General features: G+C 43.6%; 1 protein-coding gene across 1 annotated transcript in view; it reads left to right on the forward strand.

Annotated features, from left to right (window-relative positions):
* Positions 1-9,815, forward strand: part of LOC124616337 (integrin alpha-PS4-like) — a 68,354-nt gene extending 58,539 nt beyond the window's left edge. Inside the window, exons 5-6 of the mRNA XM_047144644.1 lie at positions 5,427-5,679; positions 9,693-9,815. Coding sequence (XP_047000600.1) covers positions 5,427-5,679; positions 9,693-9,815 — 376 coding nt within the window. The remainder of the gene's footprint in view (positions 1-5,426; positions 5,680-9,692) is intronic.
* The last annotated feature ends 4,048 nt before the right edge of the window (positions 9,816-13,863 follow it).

Genomic DNA, 13,863 nt, shown 5'->3' on the forward strand with positions numbered 1-13,863 from the left:
TCTCTTTGTGTCTCGCTCTAGCTGTCACCGTGTCCTGTCTCACAGCCACCGTGTTCTTCATTCTATCCTACTGCTTCTGTCTCCTCTCACTGTCACTTCTTCCTCTTGCTCTCTCTATCCTCCGCTACCTCATTCATTCATTCATTCCCACTGCTTCTGTCTCTTCTCATTCTTCATGGCAACGCACCTCCCCATCTCCCCAATGTCGTAATGCAGAACTTACACCAACTCAAGTGGGAGACACTCAAGCACCTACCCTATAGCCCTGATCCCTCCTCATGCTGTTATCACGTCTTCGTTCCCTTAAAAAAAGGCCTTAAAGGATCGACGATACCTGTCGGACGAGAATGTGCAGCAGCTGGTTACGGATATTTCTTCACACAGCAGGACACAGTGTTTTATCAAACGGATGTTTTGAAGCTGGTGCGTCGGTAGGATGATTGCATCAATGCTCACGGCTATTATCCCATATGGAATACCGATTCTGGACTGTACGGCCTTCGATCAGAAACCTTTTTACCGTCCTTATAATACAAGTACACCCAACAAGAGCCTGCTGGGCGTTTTTTAGTAACATTGCAAAGGTTTTTAGTTGTCGAGTGGGAGTTAGAGATGTGGAATGGGACACGGAGAAGGAGGCAGCTGTGAGTAGATTTGTGGAGAGAAGAAGAAAGGTTGAACTACAACCGATAAGAATGATAAATTTCTGTACGCATTTTTTGATCAGAAACCAGACGCTGTCTTGAGAAAGCTTGTGCAGTGGATGGAGGAGAGGAGAAGGAGATGTGTGCTGGCAGATGCGTAGGAGTGACCAGGTTGGACCGCGATGGGAGTTTTCTGATTGATGATTTCCGAATGTGCTCTATGAATTTGAAGCCGACTTACAGGGAATTATAAAATTTGTAATGTGCAGAAGTATATGTGGAATCAGCAAAGGTAAAGGGATAGAAACGGTTTTTGTTGGTGTGAATGGCACTGAAAGGCTGTAATTCCCATGTTCATATTTAACTTTTTGTGAGCAAACAAAAAGGTTACAGAGGAAAGTTCCTAACTACTGCGAAGAGTTCCTACACAGAATAGAAGGAATGTGTCACTACCACTGCTTACGTCTGAAGACTTGGAGTTTATCAGGTAGATTTTCAGTTCTGCTGGTAGCCTATTGAAAATTAAACGTCGTTAACAGAGGACACTCTCCTGTACAATGATGAAGGAAGTGTTATTGATGTGTAATTCAGTTTTACGCCTGTTGTTCACAGAATAAATGGTACAGTTTGTTCTGAACGAGTCAGTACTGTCAACAACAAGTACCATATGAAATATTTGTACAGGGATGGAGGAATTTAGTTTCGAGACACCTTAAAAAAACCTCCTACACGGTGTTCTCGACACCGCAGGCCGTTATTCAGTGCTCTCTCGAACTATGATTGCATTAGCGGATTATCGAAGTTTTCCAGCATTTATCATAGTACGGGCAGCTCTTTTCGGACTTTCACCGTGCTTCTACTACACAACCAGATGTTCAACCGGGGAACATCAGATCACTGAACTGCGCTTTTACAAGGTGGGGCGTGTCTATGTTTCCATGGATGTGTATTGATGAAAATGAATAACTTGATGGAATACGATAATAATACAGGGGTTATTTCTCTTCAAATCAATCAACCAGATCGTATCGTCGCGCACAAGTTCTGGGTCCGTCAGGTAGAACATTATGAAATACTGAGGCAGTCTGTATTCGAAAGCGAGGAGTGTCGTACTGTGGTGATCACACATGTTTTTCTCCTGTAACTGTAACAAATCAATCATCTACATCTCCTTGAAAATGAAATGCGTTCGGCATAGAGAGGAATCTCACCAAACGTCGTTTAAACCAAGGTTTCATTTCTAAATGGGGCAACGCCCCCTGAGAGATATCATTTTCTTTCTTCTTCTTCTTTTAAAACTATTATTCTTTTGTAGTACTGCTAATTTCCCTGAGTCTCGTCAAAACTGAGGTAGCTGCCCAATAAAAAAAATTATCGAATTTTTTTATCATCAGTAGACGTACTTTCAAAAAAGAAAACAAAAATCAACACTTGAATCACATTTAGACATTTGTTTCGTTAAATGAAACTGTGGAAAGAAACAGACAGTACAAGAAATCTTATACTGTATTGTAAAGTTTGTGTCATGTTACATCAGATTATAAAATAAATTTGGGATAGAAGAGTAGATTGGATGAACTTGACGGAAGCAGGCATAGAAATTAACACGGTCAGGCCAGAGGCATGAACGAACAAGGGGGCTTGTGAAATAAGTAATGTGGTAGAATTAATGAGGAAAAGGCCTTAGACGATACCAAAATAAGTAATGTGACAGAATTATAGAACCAAGATCCTTAACAAAAAGGGATAAGAATTGAAAGAGGGGGGGGGGGGGGGAAGGCGGGGAGCTGCGAGAGAGAGAGATACAGAGAGAGAGATACAGAGAGAGAGATACAGAGAGAGAGATACAGAGAGAGAGAGAGAAAGAGAGAGAGAGAGAGAGAGAGAGAGAGAGAGAGAGAGAGAGGGAGGGTACATTAAGAGAAGCCATTGAAGAGCTTAGAACATATTCGTAGTGAGGGAACATACAGGGAAAGACTCCCAACGCCTCCACTGACCCTCTAAGGAACATCTGAAGAACAACACATCAGAGTAGCCAATAAGGCGACTGAGAAGCCGCTCAACATTACGTCATGTCCAGGACAAGCAGTCTAAGAGAAAAGCGAGAAGAAGCTGTAGGACCGAGTGTGGAGAGGCAATCAGTAAGCAGTCAGTTATGGAATTAGACGTTGGAGTCAGTAAGAAGTAGTTACAAACAGACACAGCCAGGGTTGCAGGCTGGAGTCTCTGGGAAGAAGTTAGTTAGGTGCAGAGCTCTGCTGGTCTTAGAACTGTACGAGGATCCCATTAAGCAGACAGAACGATGACAAATAGTCACTGTCACTGTAGTAGGAACTTGCTGCGGGAGTGGAAGCACCTCTGCTAGGGAAGTCATTTGTGTACTTAGAAATTAATTGTATGAGAAGTACAGTCAACTAATCATCCTTCTATGCTATACATACACAACCAAGGGCATTTCGTCCGGACAAGCAAGTCTCCCTGTCACTTCGATCAACAAGATGAATTCGCTTTAGCACGGACCCCAGTCGCTCACCGAGCGGGACAACGCAATGGTTAGCATAATGGACGCACATTAGGGAGGACGGCGCGGCGGTTGAAATACGCCCCCGGTCATCCTGATTTAGGTTTTCAGTGATTTCTCTAAATCGCTTAAAGCAAATGCTGGGATGGTTCCTTTGAAAAGGCTCTATATATTTCCTTTTCCATCCTTTCCTAATCGGAGCTTGTGTTCCGTCTCCAATGACCTCGTTGTCGACGTGACGTTAAACACCTCCTTCTCCGCCTCCCAATCGCTCAATCCCTTGCAAAACCCATGCTCTGGACACGACTCTAGCAATTTTACTGCATCCAATGATATTTTGGTAAATATTCCTCTTCTTTTTCTCTGTCTATTTTGGTGCCGCCTCTCCAGTGACGATGGGATACTAAAAGTAGCCGGAAAAATTTCACGCAATAAGTTCACTTGTCCGGAACCAGCGCAAAACAGCTCCATTTTACAAGTGAATGTGACACTAGCGTTTGAGAATGTTCTTTGAACCGGAAAATCCTATAGAAGATCCTAGCAGGGAGATTGAAACATCGATTATGCAAGAAAAAATTGAAGAGGAACATACCAACTTGGAAGACTGTACCTTCAATAACAAATTTTTTTCTTTTTGATGGCCTCATGGTGGAACAACACCTTTAGAACCCCATTAAATACAAGCTGATTGAAGTTCACATTCAGACAACACATTGGAATGTTCCCGATTCTAACATTAACATTATCGTCATCATCCTGAACAGTTTCCAGCGCCAGGCTAAGTCTGCTCGCAACATAAGCCTCGCCACCTAGTCCTACTTTCCCACCATCTTTCTGTGTTCACTCTCATCCAGTCCTTGTCTCTTTTCTCAACACACTCTTCCACACCTTTCAGCCATCTACTCGTTGGTCTCTCTCTTGGGCGTTTCCTTCACGTCTCCATTTCGTGTATCTTCTTGGTAATTCTCTTGTATCCCATTCTCTTTAAGTGCCCATACCATCTTAGCCTCGATGTTTCTATTCTGCTCTGTAAGTGTTCTTATTTCACTGTTTCCCTTACCTTTCACATTCTTCATCCTATCTCTCCTTGTTACTCTTATTCTACTTCCGAGGAACTTCATTTCACACGCCTGTTACCAGCTTACATCTCTTTTGTTCATTACCCATATTTCAGGTTCTTAGTTCAGTATTGTGATGCAGTAACTTCAATATATATATATATATATATATATATATATATATATATATATATATATATATATATATATATCTTCTTCAGTTGTTCACTTCCGTATTCCGTATTCCGCTAGTTGGTCTATCTTTCTTTCTGGTTGTAACCAGGATCTCACATTTTTTTACAGTAATTTTCACTCTATACTATCTCACAGTTTCTTCCCAAACGTCCAGCTGTTCCTGAATTCCACCTCCCTGTTTCCCGAGATCATCTTCTCTTCTCCAATTTTTCCTGCCACCTTAGTCATTAACTCATCCAAGACCACAATGAAGAGGAGAGTTGAAAATACACTTCCCTGTTTCATACCACATGTTTGTCAGAAGGAATCCATAGTTTCATTTCCCACTTTCACACAATTCAAACTTCTAAAGTACATATCCTCCACTCTACTTATTGTCTCTTTTTCCACACCCTTCTTTTCTAGTGGTTTCCAAACCTTACTTCTACAGACGCTTTCAGATGCCTTTTCTAAGATTAACGTATTTGGCAAAATCTTATTTTCTGCCAGGCCCGCAGCATAGAATATGTCACGTAATGAGTAATCCCAGGTTAGCTGCAAATGGTTTAATTAGAAACGCTTCTTCTTTACTACAAGTTTGCTTCGATTGTAGCGCCATTCTAGAGTAAACCTGTAGATGTTATATCTGGTGAGTCTACTTACTTTTATAAACATTGAACATAAATGTCAGTATGCATAAATAGATGCCACATATTGCATCAGTGAGCAGAAGTCGACTATTTGTAGCTAGATCGTTATAATCAAATAAGTTTTGTTTGTACATAATATTTTCGTGAAATACTTTTGACATCTAGATTGACAGTTTATTCTCGGTGGTGCTTTACCTTTGCAGTGTAATCTGTGCTAGTCAGTGATGCTAGTTGCGTTTCATTACAACTATAAATGTATTATCATTTGTATCTATTGTTATCTTTTACTTTCTGTCTTGTTTGGAAATCTAGGACGGATGAAAGACAAAGTAAAATACTGCACGTGAGGTAACACCGCTGCACGCCGCTCCTTCCGCAGGTCCGTAGTGGGCCAGGGCGAGGCGCTCCCGGTAGAGCTGTTGGCGACGGTGGAGAACACGCCGGGCTACGACACGGCCCACGTGGCCGGCGTGCGGCTGGAGGCGGCCGTGCAGCCCCCGGAGGCGGCGTGGGGCGGCCTCCGCCTGGCCGACACCAGCGGCGCAGACTGCGAAGTCCTGCGCGCCCCCAACGCCTCCAGCATCGCGCTACGCTGCAATCTGCGCATGCTCAAGATGCGCCCCGGCTGGAGGGTACGTCACCTACATGCAAGCCGTTATGTTACTTACAAGCCAATTCCACATTCATTTACCCAGACGCTTCACAAACCAAAAGTTACAATTTTTAAGCAACTCAGTTTTTGTTTTCATTATTAATATTGCAAAAGTAGGCCAAATGTGGTATCTAGATAGCACTGACGTAACGGACAATGTTAAATAAAGCCGAGGAGAGATTTTTCTGTGAACTTACATAATCCAATTAAGAGTGTCCAGACACCCTTATGTAATGCCCAATAGTCCACTAGACGTCACAAGAGGTGTACCCACCACTGTAAGAAGAGACACCGAGGTGACAAAACTCAGGGGACACCTCGTAATATCGTGTCGGACCTCTTTCTTCCCGGCGCAGTGCAGCAACTCGACGAGGCATGGACTGGAAAGGTCACTGGAAGTCCCCTGCAGAAATTTTCAGCCGTGCTGCCCCTATGAACGTCAATTATTGCGAAACTGTTGTCGGTGCAGGGTGTTGTGCACGAACTGATCTCTGAGTTACGTTCCATAATTATTCGGTGCATGGAGAGCTGCATCAAACCAGTCTCAGAATTGAAGACCACAACAACAACAACAATTATTCGATGGTATTCATGTTGGGCAATCTGGGTGGCCAGATCATTGTACTGAATGTTCTTCAGACCAGTCGCGAACAGTTGTAGCCTGGTGACGTAAAACGGTTGTTTGGGAACATGAAGTCTATGAATGTCTGAAAATGATCTCGAAGTATCCGAACGTAAGCGTTTATAGTCAATTATCGGTTCATTTGGACTAGAGGACTCAGTCCATTCCATGTAAACACGGCCCATACCATTATGGAGCGACTACCAGCTTGTGCAGTGGCTTGTTGGCAACTTGAGTCCATAGCTTCGTGGGGCCTGCGTCACACTCGACCCCTACCATCAGCTCTCACCAACTGAAATCGGGACTCATCTGACCAGGCCACGGTTTTCCAGTCGTCTAGGATCCAACCGATATGGCCACGAGCCCAGGAGAAGCGCTGCAGACGATGTAGTGCTGTTAGCAAAGGCACTCGCGTCGGTCGTCTGCTGCCATAGCCCATTAATGCCAAATTTCGCAGAACTGTCGTAACGGATACGTTCGTCGTAAGTCCCACATTGATTTCTGCGGTTATTTCACGTAGTGTTGCTTGTCTGTAAGCACTGACAGCTCCTTACAAAAGCTCTTCTCTCGGTCGTTAATTGAAGGCCGTGGGCCACTGCATTGTCCGTGGTTAGAGCTATTGCCTGAAATTTGGTATTTTCGGACACTGTGGATCTCTGAATATCGAATTCCGTAACGATTTGCGACACGGAATATCCCGAGCGTCTAGCCGCTACTACCATTCCGCGTTCGAAGTCTTAATTCCAGTTGTGAGGCCATAATCAAGTCGGATACGTTTTGACACGACTCACCTGAGTACAAGAGCGCTCCACCAACGTTCAGCCCTTTTATACCTCGTGTACGCGATACTGTGCCATTTTTATATGTGCTTATTGCCATCCCATAGCTTTTGTCACCTCAGTGTATTTTGTTATCAGTGGAGATGGCTCTGAGCACTATGGGACTTACATCTGAGGTCATCAGTTCCCTAGAACTTAGAACTACTTAAACCTAAGGACATCACACACATCCATGCCCGAGGCAGGATTCGAACCTGCGACAGCAGCAGCAGCGCGGTTCCCGACTGACGCGCCTAGAAACGCTCGGCCACAGCGGCCGGCTATCAGTGCAGAAGCAATGGCACAGAATAAAGGGTCAGGAGAGCTCACTGAACTCGAACGTGGTGAAATGGAGCTAATGACGATCTCTTAAATCAGCCGGGAAGGGCTGGACCGATGGGTATTTTACACACTTCATTGACAGGTAGAATTTTATTTTACGCAGTTCCAATCACATAGCAGCCAACTAAACTTTTATTTTTATTTTTTAAATTAATCAAAAGGCCAAGCAATGAGACTCGCTTAAAACTCAATGCCAATTTCAATAATTTACAGAAGATTTAAGATGAACTTTAACCCAAGATGACTTCATATTCTTTAAGACAAGACATGTCCTATACATGTCACAGGATGTAATGAGGGTAAAGCAGTAATAAAGGCAGACGTAAATCTAAACAGCAGTACCAGAAAAGGTCAGAAGGTCCTTAATTACCAAATGGTGAGAATAATACATGATTTAAACCTGACAGATTAGAAGTCATGATCCTCTCGTCAGTACTGCTCTGTGTACATTTAATATGATTGCTTCTAAAAGTCCTGTGTCGTATACTGATATTCATGACATGCTCTACACATTATTTAAGTAATGACAATTTTCATATAGTGGCTTAAAGCATTTTAATCCTTATCCGTGAAGATGGTCTATAACTGAAACCAGTTGATATTTGGGTTTAAACCAAAAGCAGCTGATGGTCAAACATGCATTTTATAGATTAGTAAGCACCTGACACCATATTTAAAACAATGAAAATCAATTTAACACTAATATCTAGGCAAGATTATTTTAAACACAGGAACACATCAACTGAAGATTTAACACATTGTCCAATAGTACGAACCTAATTAGGTTATAACAGATTAAGGTATATTTTCGGATCCAAACACACGCCAAAATTTGCTAAGGTGAAGGCAACAAGCTAAAAGATACAAATTCAGAATTATGCCAAGTATAACCTTAACTTGAACAGGAACGTTAAGTAGTGTGTCTTCGGTTGAAGGAAACAATTCAAAGACAGACAACGGTGGCGAGAGCTGTCAAGTGAATGCACTCCAAATGACATAAACAAGCGGCTAAGCAAGCTGACGGAGCATACATGGGGCCCCTTCGTGGGTAACATGTATCAGCAATGCAGTACAAAAGTTTTCTGCAGCACAGGTAATATTAATTAGGATTCGCACAGACAGTCGTGCATCAAATAAATATGTCTGAGGATAGAATTAATTAATTTGAGTTCTTACAAAAGACCATTACAACTTATCTGCTTTTTTAATAAGTTAACCAAAATATTTAAGAAACCCTCTACAAATACTTTTAAAAAATAATTTCAGCAATAAAATAGTAATATCAGAAAATTTTCTGTTTTAGTAAACCATCAAATCAGCCACAAGGGCACTCGCATGACATTCAGAGCTCATCCCTATACATATTAGTCCACAGCAGTTCGGAGAAAACAGATGCGTCCTGAAGAAGATAAAATTTATCTGAGCCACTTAAATAGAACAGACGCCCTATATAATTTCTTAGACAGTACAGGCCCTTAGCACTAGCTTCAAGGAAACCAAAACAACAAAATCAAATTATAAACAGGTCAATAAAATTGCAAAATTACCACACATTCTGACATGAACTATTAAATATCCGTGGTAACTGGTAATACTAAACATTTTACTGCGCCTCCAACTGAAAATCGCATGACCAATAATTTACTTTCACAATCAGAAGAATTGATGGGAGGTAGGCAGGAACGGGTAACGCATACACTAATGCACATTGCTAACCTTCGAAATAAGCTTTCTACTGGAACACGGTGCTTTACACTGGCTAAAGGTTCACAAAATGGCTCTGAGCGCTATGGGACTTAACTTCTGAGGTCATCAGTTCAAATGGTTCAAATGGCTCTGAGCACTATGGGACTTAACATCTATGGTCATCAGTCCCCTAGAACTTAGAACGACTTAAACCTAACTAACCTAAGGAGATCACACAACACCCAGTCATCACGAGGCAGAGAAAATCCCTGACCCCGCCGGGAATCGAAGGGTCATCAGTCCCCTAGAACTTAGAACTACTTAAAGCTAACTAACCTAAGGGCATCACACACATCCATGTCCGAGGCAGGATTCGAACCTCCGACCGTAGCGGTCGCGCGGTTTCAGACTGAACCGCTCGGCCACTCCGGCCGGCAAACGTTCACAAGCGCCACGTATGCATAAGGTTAACACAGAAATTATAAGAAGATATCAGCCAATGAATGAGTCTAAAGTGTCTAGCAGATGTTGGAATCACATTACCCTTCGGAAACTATGGAGACACGGGCGTCCGACCCAACAAGCAGAAGGAAGACAGACCAAAATGACAGTGAACACTGCCCTGACAGCTCGGCGCCCTTCTCATAAATTAAAGCACAAACCACGTCGATATTCAATAACTTGCACGGGGTATCATGACCCCAATATTTGTCGCCCGCTAACACCACGGTGAAGAGAGCCCAAGGAAAGTTCGTTACAGCTTCGTTCCTCGGCTCAAACTGCTCACCAGACAGGACACCACGCCCGGAGCCGCCACACCAGAGGGCGCTGCGCTCCAATGGCAACATGTTAATCAAAGATCATAAGAATAGTTATATCGATGCATTGCGAGAAAGGCGCCATCGCTCACGTGGACTAGTCATTGGTTGTCTCCTTAGCGGCAAATCCCTCAGGGTCATTTCAGTTCTTCCAAAGCAGCCCAAGTCGCCTGTTGGTGGTGTGATTGTGAAGTGGAAACGCGAGGGAGCAATCACAGCTGAACGGAGACCAGGCACATATCATGCGCTAAGAGGCAAGAGCCGTCAAGCATAGCGGATGAGGGGGCTGTGTTGTAAGAAATAACATGAAATCAGCAGAAGGAATCATTTGTGAGTACCAAAATGATCCAGCATTCTAGCAACTGGGAAAATGACTGTGCAAACGGAGTTAATAAGAATGCGATATACCGATCGAACAGCTCCTCAGAGACACATATTTTTGTAGTTGTGCTAAGCGACGCTGGTGGTTTTAAGAGCGACGGCACTCGACAGTGGATGACCGGAAACGAGTGATGAAGAACGCTATACCCTGTGCCAATCCAGTGGAAGGGTTTGGGTTTGGCGAGTGCCCGGAGAACATTACCTGCCATCATGTGTAGTACCAGCAGTGAAGTATGGAGGAGATGGTGTTCCAGTATGGGGTGTTTTTCGTGCCTAGGATGTGGTGCCCTTATTCCACTTGAGACAGCGCTAAATGCGGAAGAATATTAACACATTTTACAGCATAGTGTACTGCATACAGTGGAGGAATGGTTTTTAAACGATTATAAACTAACAGCTTAATAAGGCACGCTGTCATGAAGCAGCATCTGTGAAGCAACAGCTTGTGAACAGTAGCTTTTCTGAAATGGACCGGCCAGTCCAGAGTTCCGAGATGAACCCAAGATAACAGCTTTCGGATGATTTAAAACGTCGAGTCCAACGTCACTAATATCTCTGGTTTTGGCTCTTAAAAATAAGAGCTCTTGATGCTCGGTTCTGGAGAAGGAACAGACTATCATTGCTTCACACAGACACATCATTCAAATCATCCCCACTAGATTTCAACCTTCCTATTATCCACGTACTGGAACCCACCGAGTATGAACGAAACAGATGGAAGAAGGAAGGTGCGATATCGGGCTGTAGGGTGGATGAGAAATAACAATGAGGTTTTGTGAGCTCCTCTCAGGTGCACTGGCTTCTGCGACGTCTTGCGTTTCCATGGAGAAATAGATGTTCGTTTGCATTATTTTGGTGACGAACATGCTGAAGTGGTATCCTCAATTTCCCAAGGGCAGGAGAACACCCTACAGAGTTAATCGTCCCACCACGAAAGATGAAATCAAACAGAATAACCCCTTCAGAGTCCCAGGAGACCATCGCTCTGACTTTACCGGCTGATGGTTCAGCTTTGAACTTTTCTTCAGAGGAGAGGTCGTGTGACTCCATGCACTGCCGTTTTATTTCCGGTTCGAAGTGATGAAACCATGTTTCATCGCATGCGATGATGTTCGACAAAAAATTGTCACGATCAACCTCGCATTGCGCAAGTAACTCAGCACAGATGGTCTTCGTTGCTCTTTATGGTCTTCTGTTGGGCGGCGACGAACCCAGCGGGCACACGCCTTTGAGCACCCCAACTAGTGGACGAGTGTGTCAGAGCGACCAACAGAGACGCCAGTCTGTGGAATGGAGTTCCACATCTGTTGCACTTCGTCGGTCAATACAGCGGCGATTAATGCTGTTTGTGGATGACGCTGGAGTTGTCGTCCGGTGACGTCCCGTGTGTGGTCGATTGGAGACAGATCTGTTGATCGAGCAGGCCAAGACCCCACACGCTGTAGAGAATGTTGGATTACAGCAGCGGTATGTGGGCGAGCGTTATCCTGTTTAGAAACACTCCCTGGAACGTTTATTCTGAATGGCAGCACAACAGGGCGAATCAGCAGAATTACGTACAAATTTGCAATCAGAGTGCGTGGAATAACCGCAAGCGTGCTCCTGCTGTCATACGAAATCTTACCCCAGACCATAACTCAAGGTGTTGGTCCAGTGTGCCCAGCCCACACATAGACTGGTTGCAGGCGCTCATCTGCCCTCCTAACCAACACATAGCCATGAATGGCACCAAGGCAGAACCGGCTTTCATCAGAAAACGGAACAGACCTCCAGCCCCTTCTCCAATGAGCTGTCAATGGCGGTGGTTTGGGGTCAGTGGCATGCACACTAAAGGGCGTGTGACTCTGAACTGTCCTTGAAGTAACCGATTTGTAACCGTTCGTTGTGTCACTGTGGTGACCACTGCTACTTCAATTGGTGCTGCAGACGCAATGCGATGCTCCACAGCCATACGGTCTTCCCTCTCGGTAGTGCCACATGGCCGTATGAAGCCCGGTCTTCTCGCGACCACACCTTACCGTGACTACCGCAGCTAGCTGTTATGTACAGTGACTACATTCCTGATATGTCTTTCAGCAGTATCAAGAAAGGAAAATCCAGTTTCTCGTAGCCCTCTTACACGACCTCTCGTTCAGGCTCGGTGAGATGCTGATAATAGCATCTTCGTCGTCTTAAAGGCTTTCTTGACTAACATCGATTCACTACGTCCAATCTCTTAAGTAACAAACGCAAACCTGATTTGCATCCTCGTAGTGGCGCAACTAGCGCTACTCTTAACCTACTGGCGTGAATATTGAATAGACGTTATGTTTCAGATGAAGAAAAACGCTCACCAACTCCCTTTTATGTTCCACAGCATCTTCTTGGTGCTGCGGTTTTTATCAGTAGCTGCATGTTGCGTCCATATCAGCGGCATCCTCAGAGAACATTTATTCTCTTATGAGGTTTGTGGTCAATAATGTCACAATACGAGAATAGCAGATTCATAAATATAACACAAGAACAAAGAATGACTTACGCTATTTGTTATTCAGCCTTAGTATGTTACTTAACCAGTAGTGTAAAGAGTGTAATAGGTGATACAATTAGCCTGAAACACAAACCGAAGTCATATTTACTTCACAACTCTTTCTACTGATGAGAAGAATTTCTGAATGTGTAATGATAAGCACACCGGACAAAAAATTACTCACTCTCAGGAGAAATCGTGCTGATAATGGCCGCGGTTCAGCGGAGAAGAGCATCCAAAAGTTACTTTATGAATGCCATATCCAGCTCGAGTCACTCATTGAAGATTAATTTTTTCTGACGGGTTTGATGTGACCCACCACAAGTTCTTCTCCTGTGTCAATCTCTTCATCGCATAGTAGAATTGCTCCCAACGTCCTTAATAATTTTATGATTATATTTCAAACTCTGTCTTCCGAAACAGTTTTTCCCCGTACACCTCTCTTAAGTACAATTCAAGTTACTCTTTGATGTCTGAACTCAATATGTTGTGTCATACTGCCTACCGCCTTGTCAGTGTTTTCCAAACATTGCAGATACCTCCTCATTTCTTGTTTTATCAGTCCATCTTAATTTTTAGCATCCTTCCACAACGCTACATCCAAAATGCCTCGATTCGCTTCTTTTCCAACTTTCCGAAAGCCCGTCATTCACTTCCACACAATACTATGCCGCAAACGTACGTTCTCAGAAATTCCTTTCTCTTCTTAATGCCGATGTTTCGTACTAATAGACTTATTTTGGCCAGGAATGTCCTCTTTGCCTGTGGTAGCCTGTTTATGTAATTCTATTACTCTAGCTGTCATATGTAAATTTGCTTCCAGTGTAGCAGACTTCCTTCATTAATCTACTTCGTAGTCCCCAAATTTGGTGTTACGTTGATCGATAATCTCATTTCTGCTACTCCTCTTTACTTTTGCCATTTTTCGGTTTACTCTCAGTCTATAGTCTGGTTTCTTTAGACGGTTCATTCCATTCAACAGGCTCTG

The sequence above is a fragment of the Schistocerca americana genome, chromosome 5 (genome assembly GCF_021461395.2).
Source record: "Schistocerca americana isolate TAMUIC-IGC-003095 chromosome 5, iqSchAmer2.1, whole genome shotgun sequence".
Taxonomy (NCBI): domain Eukaryota; kingdom Metazoa; phylum Arthropoda; class Insecta; order Orthoptera; family Acrididae; genus Schistocerca; species Schistocerca americana.